Source organism: Arachis ipaensis, chromosome B2 (genome assembly GCF_059453495.1).
Source record: "Arachis ipaensis isolate K30076 ecotype BB chromosome B2, ASM5945349v1, whole genome shotgun sequence".
Taxonomy (NCBI): Eukaryota; Viridiplantae; Streptophyta; class Magnoliopsida; order Fabales; family Fabaceae; genus Arachis; species Arachis ipaensis.
This window is the reverse complement of record NC_142437.1, coordinates 18,598,281-18,611,663: the sequence shown is the minus strand read 5'-3', so window position 1 is coordinate 18,611,663 and position 13,383 is coordinate 18,598,281. Positions and strand designations below refer to the sequence as shown.

At 34.4% G+C, this 13,383-nt stretch overlaps 1 protein-coding gene across 2 annotated transcripts; it reads left to right on the top strand.

Annotated features, from left to right (window-relative positions):
* Positions 1-683: 683 nt before the first annotated feature.
* On the top strand, positions 684-13,065 carry TTN8 (Structural maintenance of chromosomes (SMC) family protein). 2 transcript variants are annotated; one of them, XM_088504936.1, is made up of 18 exons: positions 684-1,347; positions 2,452-2,688; positions 3,197-3,430; positions 3,868-4,106; positions 4,822-5,088; positions 5,197-5,467; positions 6,446-6,562; positions 7,109-7,223; positions 7,585-7,692; positions 7,774-7,913; positions 8,403-8,492; positions 8,565-8,773; positions 9,564-9,733; positions 10,025-10,134; positions 10,220-10,593; positions 11,531-11,782; positions 12,378-12,605; positions 12,738-13,065. In XM_088504936.1, the coding sequence occupies exons 1-18, from the start codon at positions 886-888 to the stop codon at positions 12,784-12,786; spliced, it is 3,672 nt and encodes a 1,223-aa protein (XP_088361062.1). In that variant the 5' UTR covers positions 684-885; the 3' UTR covers positions 12,787-13,065. The 2 variants fall into 2 exon arrangements, with proteins under 2 accessions (XP_088361062.1, XP_016183059.1); XM_016327573.3 differs by having other exon boundaries at positions 6,446-6,570; positions 7,114-7,223.
* The last annotated feature ends 318 nt before the right edge of the window (positions 13,066-13,383 follow it).

The window sequence follows — 13,383 nt, the reverse complement described above, 5'->3', positions numbered from 1 at the left end:
ATTTTATTGATTATGTATTTATGTAACATTGCTCATAATATAACGAACACAGTTTGTTTTTAAAAAATTGAAAAATATATTTTTTTTAATTTTTAAAATTTGAGAATTAAGATGATTAATTAAACAAGTTTTTTTCTAGTCATAAAAAATAAACTTTTTCAATATAAAAAGTTGTAATAATAATTTTTTAGATGCTAACGAGTTAAAGAATGTTTTTAATGAATTTCTTAAAAATTGTTTATTATTATGTTTTAAATTCATAAATTTATAAAAATGTAGATTTTTTGGAATTCGACTAAAACACAAAAATTGGATATTTTTTTTTATTTGTTTGGTATTTAATTTAAATTTAAATGAAAATATTTTTTTATTAATATTTATATTTTAAAGTTAATATAAAATAAATAACAATAATTAAATCGAATTAAGCTAATTCGATTTACCATATATATTGTTCAGTAATAATTACATATATATATATACTGTATGAGTAGTAAATCGAATAAATTATATAAATGGAATCCTTTGAAAAAGTATAAATCAAATTTAATATTAGAAGCCATTTAATTGTTTATGTCATTTACCCTTTTTTTTTTTCTTTTTAAATCAAATCAGAAAACTTTTGGCTTATTTGTTGACGTGGTGTTTTAAATTTTTAATGGATGACTCCCGTTTAACAGTTTACACTTCACAGTTCACACTAAACAATTCCCCAAACAGAACATAATCTCTCTCCCCAAAATTCCACCCTCCCGCCAATTCCCCCTCTCTTCTTTTCAATTCCCCGCAAATTCCCAAACCCTAATCCCCAAATCCCCTCACTCACTCACTAACTTACTCCCACATTCACTCAAATTCCGAATCTAGGGTTCCCCCCACTTCACGATGCCGTCTCTCCCGTCCCCGGCGGGGAGAATCCACCGCCTGGAAATGGAGAATTTCAAGTCCTACAAGGGCCACCAAGTAATCGGCCCCTTCTTCGACTTCACCGCCATCATCGGTCCCAACGGCGCCGGAAAATCGAACCTCATGGACGCAATCAGCTTCGTCCTCGGCGTCCGCACCGGCCAACTCCGTGGTGCGCAGCTGAGGGACCTCATCTACGCCTCCGACGACAAGGAGAAGGAGCAGAAGGGACGCAGGGCATTCGTTCGGCTCGTCTACCAGCTCAACAACAATAATGGTAGTAACAGTTCGGACACCGAGATCACGTTCACTCGAGCCATCACCAGCGCCGGCGCCAGCGAGTACCGAATCGACGGTAACGTTGTCACTTGGGATGTTTACAATGCCAAGCTCAAGTCCCTCGGGATACTTGTCAAGGCTCGCAATTTTCTCGTCTTTCAGGTGAATTTGATTATTTGAACATCATTTATTTTTTCAAAAAAAAAAAATGTTTGTTTTCTATGTATGTAATTAAAGGAAATTGTGGTCGGTGAGACTCAGTTAGTTGGACTTGTAATTTGTAGGGACTGCATAGGGCTATGAAGCATAAACGTAGGCATACCAATTTCCTTTTGAAATTGTTTGAATGGTATGAAACGAGCACACCGTTAGGTTGTTGTGTCTCTTGGGAGAAGGTAGATGTATGTAGTGTTAACTCTATGAAACTATATGCTAGACATTTAATATGGGTGTTTAGATAAAATAGTTTTTATAATTGGGCATCTGGTCTAGGGCCTGTTAGGTAAATAGCTCTTTCAATAGTTTATGAGCAGGGAACAATTGTAAAGTAACTGTGAGTTAGTTGTTTTTGATACGTGATAATATAAGTGTTTCTTTTGTAAGGGTTCTTGCAGAATTAAATATTTTAACTTCACACTATGAAAAATGATTTGTTTTTGGTAAGTGAATATTGAACAGCCAAATGGGAAAAAAGTTCAGAATGTGAATTTGGACTTTTGAAAAGTTCCTTTAGTTTCCTTTGGATCTGCTAAATTGACTAAGTAAAAATGAAAAAAGAGGGAGTATCTCCCATATTATGTGCTAAGTTTGTGGTTATAAATTTTGGTTTGTGATTAACTGATTATCGAAAGATATGGTAGTATCTTGCTTTAGGTGGTTTTTGTTATCTTAATTTTGATTTGCAATGAGGCAATCATTAAAATTATGGACAGTTATGGAAAAGTTCAGCATATGGTTGTGGTAACAGCCCAAATGGCAGTATTGCTGAAACAATACTAGCTCAATTTCCAAACCTAGATTGTAGACTCACATTTCAACCTTCACCAGCTCCCTTTGATGGTGTGAATCTATATTTTAAGCTTGGAAACTGATTGTACAAGTATGCATACCACTTTGGTAAGCTTATTGAGTTGGACTTTGTGTCCATGATGGATGGAGTATCAAATCACTCAAAAGTTGCAATTTGCATCCCATATGGTGGTTTGCATAGTTGAAATTCATGAATGACCATACTTGCTCATTTGATCAATTGGCTTTCTCATACAGGGTGATGTAGAATCCATTGCATCAAAAAACCCAAAGGAACTTACTGCCCTTCTCGAGCAAATATCTGGCTCTGATGAGCTCAAGAGGGACTACGAGCAATTTGAAGAAGAAAAGGGTGAAGCTGAAGAAAAATCAGCACTTGTCTATCAAAAGAAAAAGACAGTGGTGATGGAGAGAAAACAGAAGAAAGAACAAAAAGAAGAGGCAGAGAAACATCTCCGACTGCAAGAACAACTGGTATTAATATCTCATGAATTTTATGTTTTCTCATTTCTCTGCTCATTTCTGCAATTTTAATGTCTCACCATCAGCAAACTTTTACGCACTTATTGTGCATTTCTTCCAAGCAAGTCATTAGGTTGGAATGATATGATATAGTATAATACTAGCCAACTGTGTGATGATACGGACTCCTTTTCTTAGAATGCTTATTTTTGGGTGCTGAACACAAACCATGCGTAGTCTAGGGATCTGAAATTGCTACTTTTCTGCGAAATTGCAGGATTAATTTTAAAATTATGTTTGCAAGTTTAGCTGCAAAGTTGTTTTGAGACATTTCTTGAATCATATTATTTGCTTCTGTTGATGGAAAAGATGATATTACTCTGTTGGATACTTGTTTTTGTAACCTCATGTTTCAAGTTGAATTATGTATGAACCTATTGATTAATGCATTTTTTCCTCATCTCTCTTGATCTTATGTGGACTGATTATGCTGTATCTGTTTGTTTTTTTTTCCCTGCAGAAATCTATAAAGAAAGAACATTTCCTGTGGCAGTTGTTCAATATAGAAAAGGATGTTGCTAAAACAAACGAGGAGCTTGACGATGATGAAAAACGCCGTAAAGAAGTTATGGAAGAACTAGAAAATTTTGAACGTGAGGCTAGTAAAAAGAAAAAGGAGCAAGCCAAATATCTGAAAGAGATTGCATTGCGTGAAAAAAAAATTACGGAGAAAAGTAGCAGACTTGACAAGAGTGTGAGTATTTTTACCACATTTGGTATGTGAAGGAATATAAGATCATTGTCATCACTTCATCCTCAACACCATCCATTGAACTTTATGCATGATTTGGTTGAGTGCATTATTTTTTGAATTTTGTTGCTTTTGTTCATATTTCTCTGAAGAGAATTAGTCTTAAGATTAGATTTCCAAGTTCTGGAGAATGGTTTTATTATTCTGGCAGTAGCATGAGTAGTTGGTTAGCACCCACCCTAGTTTGCAACCTATCTAAGCTAGCAGTTCCTAACTTGTGTAGGCAAAATAAAATGAGAGCTAGCTACTAGCTAGGAGTTGCTGACATTCATCTTGCTATGCTTTTGGAATTTTGTTCCTTATTTGTATTGTATTTGTCACTCTCTTATGGAATGATTAATTTATGGAATTACTCCTTGTTTTTCCTGTTGTCCATGCAGCAACCTGAGCTCCTCAAGCTGCGGGAGGAAATTAATCGTATAAATTCAAAAATTAAGAAAAGCAATAAGGAGCTTGAAAAGAAAAGAGCAGAACGGAGGAGACATGCTAATGATATAGAAGAGCTACAGAAGGGGATACAGGATCTTACAGCAAAAATGGCAGCCCTACAAGAAAGGAGTCGAGATGTTCGTAATCAGCTACAGTTAGACGGTGATGACTTGGAAAAATATTTTCAAATGTGGGTGTATATTAATAAAAATTCCCATTCTTTTATGCCGTTGCTCTTTGTTATATGTTACTCTTCATTTCTTTTATTCCTTATCTTTTTCTGACTTGCTGCATCATGGTTGGAGTAAGAACTTAAATCATAGGGTTTAGTTATAGGTTGCAATTAAAATTGTCATTGCTTATTCACTGTGCACTTATGCTTTTTGGTTATGCATGTTTAATGCAAATCATGTTAAATATTAGGGATATTTGGTCTTTCTAGAACCCTGCATGAGCACACACACAGACATATATTTGCCATTTCTTGTGTGTGAAAATTGGGTGTTGGCTATTCTCAAATTGAGAAGGAACAAAAAAATGAGAACAAATGTCATTGTCAGATTTTGAAAGTCGAAACATGTTTGGATATGTGATTTTGGCTACATTTGGCAAATATGTGAAGATCATGTTGCCTGCTTTACAATTGTATTTGGTGATCCATGACAGAGCACTATGGTTTGTTTGATTCAAGTAGTTGACCCCACCTTGTGGGATAACTGATTAGGCTTTGTTGTTGTTGTTATTCATTGCTTATATTAGTTAGCCATGCATTTTTAGTTGGAAAGTAGCTGAAGGGAGAAAAAGAAAGAATTTTTGTCAGCACTAGTGTTGCGTGCATGTTGATTTTCAGCTTTCTTCTCTTTCTCTCTCTCTGGCAAATTTATGATGTGGAGTTACTATTGCAGCAAGGAAGAAATTGGAATGAAAACTGCAGAGCTAAGAGAGAAGAAAGAGCTTCTAGATAGGCAGCAGCATGCTGATAGTGAAGCTAAAAAAAATTTGGAAGAAAATCTTCAACAGTTGGAAAACAGGGTGTCTGAGTTGGATTTGCAAGAAACACAGATGAAGACAAGGCTTAAAAAAATTCTTGGTGGTTCTGAAGGAAACAAGAACGAGCTTGAGAAACTGAAAAAGGAACTGCGTGTGATGGAGGAGAAACATCGTGATTCTAGGTAAAATAACTACTTTTTTTTTTTAAAACTTTTAATTGGTTAAGCTCCTGTTTTGTCGAAGTACTTTACTGAGGATATGTAGATGGCCATGCTGATTTTGATCTGCAGGACTAAACATAAAAGCTTGGAGCTAAAAATTAGTGAAATAGAAAATCAGCTACGTGAATTGAAGGCTGATAGATATGAAAATGAAAGAGATGCTAGGCTGTCTCAGGCTGTGGAGGCTCTGAAACGCCTATTTCAAGGGGTCCATGGACGCATGACTGATCTTTGCAGGCCAACACAGAAGAAGTATAACCTTGCTGTTACTGTTGCTATGGGTAAATTTATGGATGCAGTTGTAGTTGAAGATGAAAAGACTGGAAAGGAATGCATCAAGGTGCTAATCAGATTTCCTAATTGTGTTTTGTGCTATTGGGTGTATGTGTGTCTGTTTAATAATAACTACCGAGTCATCTTTTGCAACTCATTGTTTCTGTTTTTTTATAAAGGAAAAAATATCATTAAGATCGAGCGAATAGTACATGAAGATGGATGATAATCCTCCGTACAGGAGCAAAAACCAATAAACAAGTTTTCTAAAGGCATAGCTTTTGAATTAACATGTCTGGAGGGAAAGTCCTCGAAAAAATATGATCATTTTACAGCTTTCTATTTCTATTTTGCTGTTGAAACTGTGTTTGCCTTTTATTTGGACACCGCGTATTGTTGATTTGCCAAAGCAACATTAATATTAATGCTGATATGTGTGTGGGAGCACTGCTTCAGCTTTGAAACATTAAGAAGATTAATGATATAGCATCATAAATACATTCATAAACATCCTCCTAAGTAGTAAATGAAGTAAAAATGAGATTTTTTAAATGTCTTGAAATATAAAATGCAATACATTCTTCCCTTATTTAGTGGTTAGGGGGATATTTAGGAAGATTTATTAGGAGGATAAATCATTTCTCTGAGAAAATAGATAGCAGTTTGTCTTGGACTGTGCTATTGCACAGGATATGTTGTGCTGTATAAACTTCATGAACCAAAACTCAATCAGCAAAAATTTAGGCTGGTGCCTTCAAGCTGCAGGAATAACATTTGTTGCCTTTTCATCCATGATGACTGGATTAGTTAATTTTACGTTGCTGTTGCTGCTGCATTTCTGCTAGAAAATGTTACGTTTGACCCATCTTGCTACTTGCTTCCTGTGTCTTTGGTTATCCTGAAAAGATACTTTAATTGCTGCAAGTGCATAGACAATGTGTAAAATGTAAAAAATATCATTGCTTCCAATATTTCTAGATTTGGCGCATTGATTTTATTTGGTTTATGCATTAATTATACCATCAATTTGTTTGCTCCTTTGCAGTATTTAAAAGATCAAAGGCTTCCTCCTCAGACATTCATTCCTCTGCAATCAGTTCGAGTGAAGCCAATCATGGAAAGATTGCGCACATTAGGGGGTACAGCGAAACTGGTTTTTGATGTGATTCAATATCCTTTTCAACCAGTGGCTTCTTTAAAAATCTAGTTGTGAAAGTGTATATAGGTGCTTTCAGATTTCGTTATTTGAAGTTGTTCTCATAAAATTGGGAACTTTCTCTGGAACGTTCTATTATCATGCTTTACTTGACTGTTTTAAAAGATAAACAATGTTTGTTGTTAACCATAGTGCTTGAAATTTCTGAATTCTTGAGTGCTATTCTTTTGTCAGCCATTGCTTAAATTTGCCACACTTTAACTTCAGATTTTTCCTGCTGCATTTAACAAGATAAATCTGCGATACTTTTACTTCAGATTCTTCCTGCTGTATTTGACAATACTTTGAAAATTGGTAGAAGAGAAAATATAGAGAAAGAAACTTAGTGTGTGTGTATGCATATATATTTTCTCTTGGTTATGAAGAGAGGAAAATGAGGAGAAAGGAAATGGCGTATTAATAACCTATTTACCTTTAATCTAATATAATATAGGGATATAAGTATATGCTTTTGATGAACCAAGTTCTTTTTTAAGTTTTCAACTTAACTAGCTCAAGTTTGATCCTTCCTTGGAGAAGGCAATTCTCTTTGCTGTGGGAAATACTCTTGTTTGTGATGATCTTGAGGAGGCCAAAGTTTTAGGCTGGAGTGGTGAGAGGTTTAAAGGTAACTATGCATTATTTCTTTCTTTCTATTAGCTACAGATACATTATCTTCTTAATATCATTTGCTTGTAAACTAGATGGGAGTTCTCGGGTATTTATGTTATTATTTTAACCCGCCATTTTTCTTTCCCACTGGTTTTGTATTTCCTTTATTTTCTGGTCTCCTCAGTTTATAACTTTTAATTGACTTTGTCTCATTACATTGAGTTATTTGTTGTTTTGTTGCTTATATAACAGCCATTTTGCTTCTTAAGAATCTGACACTACACATTATACATGTATTGCATTCCTGGTGCTTTTAATCTTGTTAAACTTATATTAAAATACAAAATAGTGAGCATTGTCTTGTGTGATTTGGTTAGTTGTGACTGTGGACGGAATTCTGCTGACAAAATCCGGCACAATGACTGGTGGCACTAGTGGTGGAATGGAAGCAAGGTCAAAACAGTGGGATGACAAGAAAATTGAAGGTTTTTATTAATTTTATTGTTATTATTTGGGCACAGTTCAAGCCAATGCTTTGCTCTTGCGATAAACATGTTGTTTTTTAGGACTTAACAAAAAGAAAGAGCAGTATGAATCAGATTTGGAAAAACTAGGATCAATAAGAGATATGCACCTCAAAGAGTCTGAAGCTGCTGGCAAAATTAGTGGACTCGAGAAGAAAATCCACTACGCTGATATTGAGGAGGTAAGTTTGATTCTTCCACCATTCCTCCCACCTCATACACCAGCAAAACCACTTTGCCTGAATGTTATGATATATAAAAATTATGAACCTCTACGATTTGTGATAAATGATTCACGTCATATTACTTCTTTATGGAAATTGTTAAAGGTTTCAGGATAGGAACTGATGATGAATTTTCGATGAATGTGATATACACTGGCTGACTGGCCTGATTCAGCTGTCTGTTATTATTTGCTATGTAATATCTGCTTTTGACTATTTTCACATGCTCTCTCCACCTTGGTTATAACTATTGAATATTGCACGTTTTGGTTGTCTATTATATGAGAGTTTATATGGAACTCAGTGCTTAGGAATGAAATTTTCTTTGCATTTTTAGACAGATAAATGCAAGTTTTTGCTGGCCGTCGATTAGAAGGATTTTTCTTTGATTCTGACCAATATGTATATTACAATTATTTAATTTTCTATGCTTTTAACTTTTGTCAGAAAAGCATCAAAGACAAACTTAGAAATTTGAGCCACGAAAAAAAGAACATCAAAGAAGAAATTGGTCGTATGAGTCCGGAACTCCAGAAGGTGATGATGACATTCTTATTTGTATAGTCATGGCAATATACTTGTATACCTAACGTTGTTTGAACTCTTCAGTTAAGAGATGCTGTTGATAAGAGGAAATCAGAAATAAGTGAGCTCGAGAAGGGCATAAATGAAAAAACAGATGAGGCTTACAAAAAGTTTAGCAAGTCTGTTGGGGTTGCAAATATCCGTGAGTATGAAGAAAACCGACTCAAAGATGCTCAGAGTGTTGCAGAAGAGAGGCTAGAACTGAGTAGCCAAATTTCAAAATTAAAATATCAGTATGTTACTTTCTCCCTTTAAACCAAACATTGTACCTCTTGTTATCTGTTAAAAACTTGACCTACAAGTTTTACATGTTTGCATTTCTTTGTGAACTTACAAGCAACTTCTATCAATGTGCTTTGCTGAAAATGTATTTAAATACAAATTACAATACAGAAAATACTAGACTTGGATTGTGTTGAAGGAAAAAAAAAAGGATTTTGGGAAATGGAATGAAGGAAAACAATTTTCGAAGTTCTACTACCAGGTCAAGCCTGCTGAACTGTGATATTATTTTGCACTAATTGCTGCTATATTTTGGGGATAGAAACAATATTTGTGGTATTGTGTATAGCAGTGTTTGCTGTATAATTATTCATATCTATTTTACACTTGGGTGGGTTGCATTGGCTTCCTAGTACCTATTTTATTCTAAGAAACAAGAATCTTCTTAACTAGTACACTTTTTACACCCATATCCATCCTATGGGTGCTGTTGTATCAGAGATTCTATGTTGTGCAGATGCAATTTCTATGAGAAATGCCAATTTGCAGCTCTTCATTTGCATAAATAGTAGTAATTCAACTAAAGCTTTTCTTCATGTGGTATGGAATGTGCATCCTTGTTGATTCTTTTACTAAAAATTTTCAACTATCTTGAAGAAATCATATAGGACAAATCCAAAGTTAAAAAAGAAAAGAAAATTTGGATCATGAGTTTTGATTTTACTTGTCATCCTGTTGGTTACTTTTGAAATAATTCATGCATCTATTTATGGATATTCTCTCTTGAAATTATTTTTACAGATTGGAATATGAGCAAAATAGGGACATGAGTTCAAGAATTCAAGAGCTAGAATCATCCCTGGATACTTTACAGAATAATTTAAAACGGGCACAGAACAAAGAAGCTGAAACAAAGTTGGCTACCGAGAATGCTACCGAAGAGATTGATCAGCTTAAGCAAGAAATAAAAGGTTTATGTGATACAACTTGTGTTTGCTTTATAATATAGATAGAAAACATTACACTTTCAGGTTTTATTGGGTTGATCACTTTTTTCTCCTCTCTTCATATTCACAGTTGGTTTGTTACTTTGTTATTGTAGTGAGAGCTTGGCTATCTGTGTGTGCTCTTTTATTTCATTTGAATTGATGGAAAAATGATTGATCCATCTTCACAAAAGGACACCGTCACTTCAGTTTGCTGTTTATGGTTTTTTCCATGCTTGTCTGATTGGTTTTCTCTCTTTCTCGTTACTCTTGTAGAGTGGAAATCAAAGTCGGAAGATTGTGAGAAAGAAATCCAAGAATGGAAAAAGCAGGCTTCGTCAGCCACAACAAACATATCCAAACTTAATCGTCTGATAAACACCAAGGTTAGATGTGCTATAACTGTTGTCTCTTCTGTAACTTATGAGTATAGATAGCCAACAACACGTTTTATTTAATGTTTTTTTACAGGAAGCACATATTGAGCAGATGATTGTACAAAAGCAGGAAATATTAGATAAGTGTGACTTTGAACAGATTAGCCTTCCAACCATATCTGATCCAATGGATACTGGCACCTCAACCCCAAGTCCAGTTTTTGATTTTGATCAGCTAAGCAGGGCATTGAAAGATAAGCACTCTGACAGGGATAAAATTGAGGTGGAATTTAAACAAAAAATGGATTCCTTGGTATCTGAAATTGAAAGAACAGCACCAAATTTGAAGGCATTGGACCAATATGAGGCTCTTCTTGAAAAGGAAAAAGCTGTAACTGAAGAGTTTGAATTGGTGAGGAAAGAAGAGAAGGAGAAAGCTGATAGATTCAATTCAGTTAAGCAAAGGAGGTACAAATTACTTTTGTTCTGTTAGTCAGTATGTGTAATATTAGCACATAGCCAATAGTTCAGTTCTTAGATAGCGTACATGACTTGACGAGAAAAAGGAAATGGTTAGTTGTTTTCTTTATTTTTTTAAGTTGATATAACTTAAAGGTAAATTATATTACATTGCCATTAGACTAGTTATGCTCATATGCTTAATGGAATGAGGTGATGGATGATAAAAGGTGATACAAACATAAGCTTAGTCTGGTCGAAATGAGAATGTTTAGATGGATGAATGACCATATATGAATGGACAAAATAAGAAATGAGGACATGAGAAAGAAAGTTGGAGCGATGCCTATTGTTGAAAAGATGGGGGAATATCGTTTCGGTGGTTTGGACTTGTGGGGAGAAGACCAGCGGACAAATCCAATCTGGGGGTAGATCAAATGAAAGATAGACCAATGGTTAGGGGCGGAGGTAACCTATCCTAAATGAGGTGGTCAAGAGAGATCAAAATCTAAAAGAGGTTATTGCTGACATGATATTTGATAAGACGCAATAATGTCATTTGATCCATGTAGCCAACCCGATTTAGTGGAATAAGGCTTTGTTGTTGTAAAGTTAATAACTCATCCCCCAGCCCCACAAAAAAAACCAAAGGATTTGGCTCCTTTACAATGTAGGTTGCCCTTCAGAGAGTAAAATACATTGTCTTAACCATTGATGAGAAATGTTCGGACACAATGGCTTTGTTTGGTCCATGTAATCGGTCCCACTTATCGGGATAGGGCTTTGTTGTGTTTTTGGGATTTTAAGCCTAGTTATTATCACTTCGATACATATGGTAGTTTCCTTAGCATTTGTTTTAACTCTCGGTTGAATATTCTCTCTCTGCATTTGCTGATTGTACATCATCTGTCTATTTGTAAAGCTGAAGTTTGTGTGTTGAATGCAGGTATGAATTGTTCATGGATGCTTTCAACCATATATCTGGCAATATAGATAAAATTTACAAACAACTCACAAAGAGTAGCACACATCCACTGGGTGGAACAGCATATTTAAACTTGGAAAATGAAGATGATCCTTTCCTACACGGCATCAAGTACACTGCTATGCCCCCAACAAAGCGCTTCCGTGATATGGAGCAGCTATCTGGTGGGGAGAAAACTGTTGCTGCTCTTGCTTTGTTATTTTCCATCCACAGGTATACAATTTTTTCTGTTTACGACTTATACATCTGTCTATATGCACAGGTGCACATTTAAATGTGAATCTTCAAGTTTGTTAATCATTTTCTTAAAATTTAGACTGAATAAGTCAAAAGGTACTCCGAATATTTTAGTCTTAATTAAATCAAAGTTTAACTACTATGTTATTTCCAATAGTTTCAATAAATTTTTAGTTTGGTTATTACAATTTAGAAGTTTGTAATTTGTTCTTAAATTTGATAAAAATCTGTAATTACATCTTTACTAGTTGTTATTTTTTTCTTAAAAATGAAATCATCTTAGAATATTTGCTTTAAGAATATTCTATAATTCATCCCACATCAAATACAAAAACGAATATTCAAAAAGAAAAATTATTTTTAAACAAATATAGTTAGAAAGGACTTAATTGAGAATTTTGTCTAATATAAAAGCTCAATTACAAATTTTTTAATTATAACGATTTAATTAAAAATTTGATAAAACCATAAGGTCCAACCAAGTAATTAAGTCTTAAATTAATCTCAATTAGACTCCATGGAACATGGACAAGGTTCTGATTCTGAATTCCAATCTCCCTTCTTGTTTCAGCTACAAGCCTTCACCATTTTTCATATTGGATGAAGTCGATGCTGCATTGGATAACTTGAATGTCGCTAAGGTTGCTGGATTTATCCGTGCGAAGTCTTGTGAAGGAGCAAGGGTTAGCCAGGATGCTGATGGGGGCAACGGTTTCCAGAGTATTGTGATATCACTGAAAGACAGCTTTTATGACAAAGCTGAAGCCTTAGTTGGTGTTTACAGGGACTCTGAAAGAGGGTATACTTTCACATTATCAATTGATTTCATTATTATCATCATTTATTGCATTTCTTTTTAAAATATTTATTGTGTAAATCCGTTATATTTACCTTAGTTCATATAACATAATTTTTAAAATTTTTTTTTCAGTTGTTCGAGGACTCTCACGTTTGATCTGACTAAATACCGTGAGTCATAGAATCCATCCTTAAGCTACAGATTACGGTTGATAAGTAAGCTCCCTGCTATGTACATAGCTAGGTTGCATGTTTAATTTTTAAGGTGGTTGAACTTGCTATATGTATCTATGTTTCTGTTGTTTGTGTCACTCCTTCATTCCACTTATTTTAGGTTCATGTTTAAAGTTATTGTATATAAGGCTACATTAGCTGCCGTTTGGACCAGTAGAAATGCATGTAGAATACAATTTGTAGATGAACAGCTTCGTTCTTAAAATTTATTTCTATTCATTTCACTATTTTTCCTCTCTCCCTTGATTTGATATTTATGTTTAAGCTAAGCACTTTTCTTTTTGCAAAAGATGATGATGATGATGATTATTATTGTTATTGTTATTGTTACTATTATTTAATGTTAAACAGGCGTAATAATTGAAGTATTTTTGTGACCCAAATGGGAAAAAAATAATGCTAAAAATTTGGCGGTTGCAATTTGGAAAAGCCGAAGAGGCAATTTGTTCAGAAGTGAAACCAATGTGGTGGGGTTGCGTATAGGTGAACATTTTGTCAATTTCACAATGTTGTTATTTTTCGTTTGAAATAAGATTAGAGAGAAA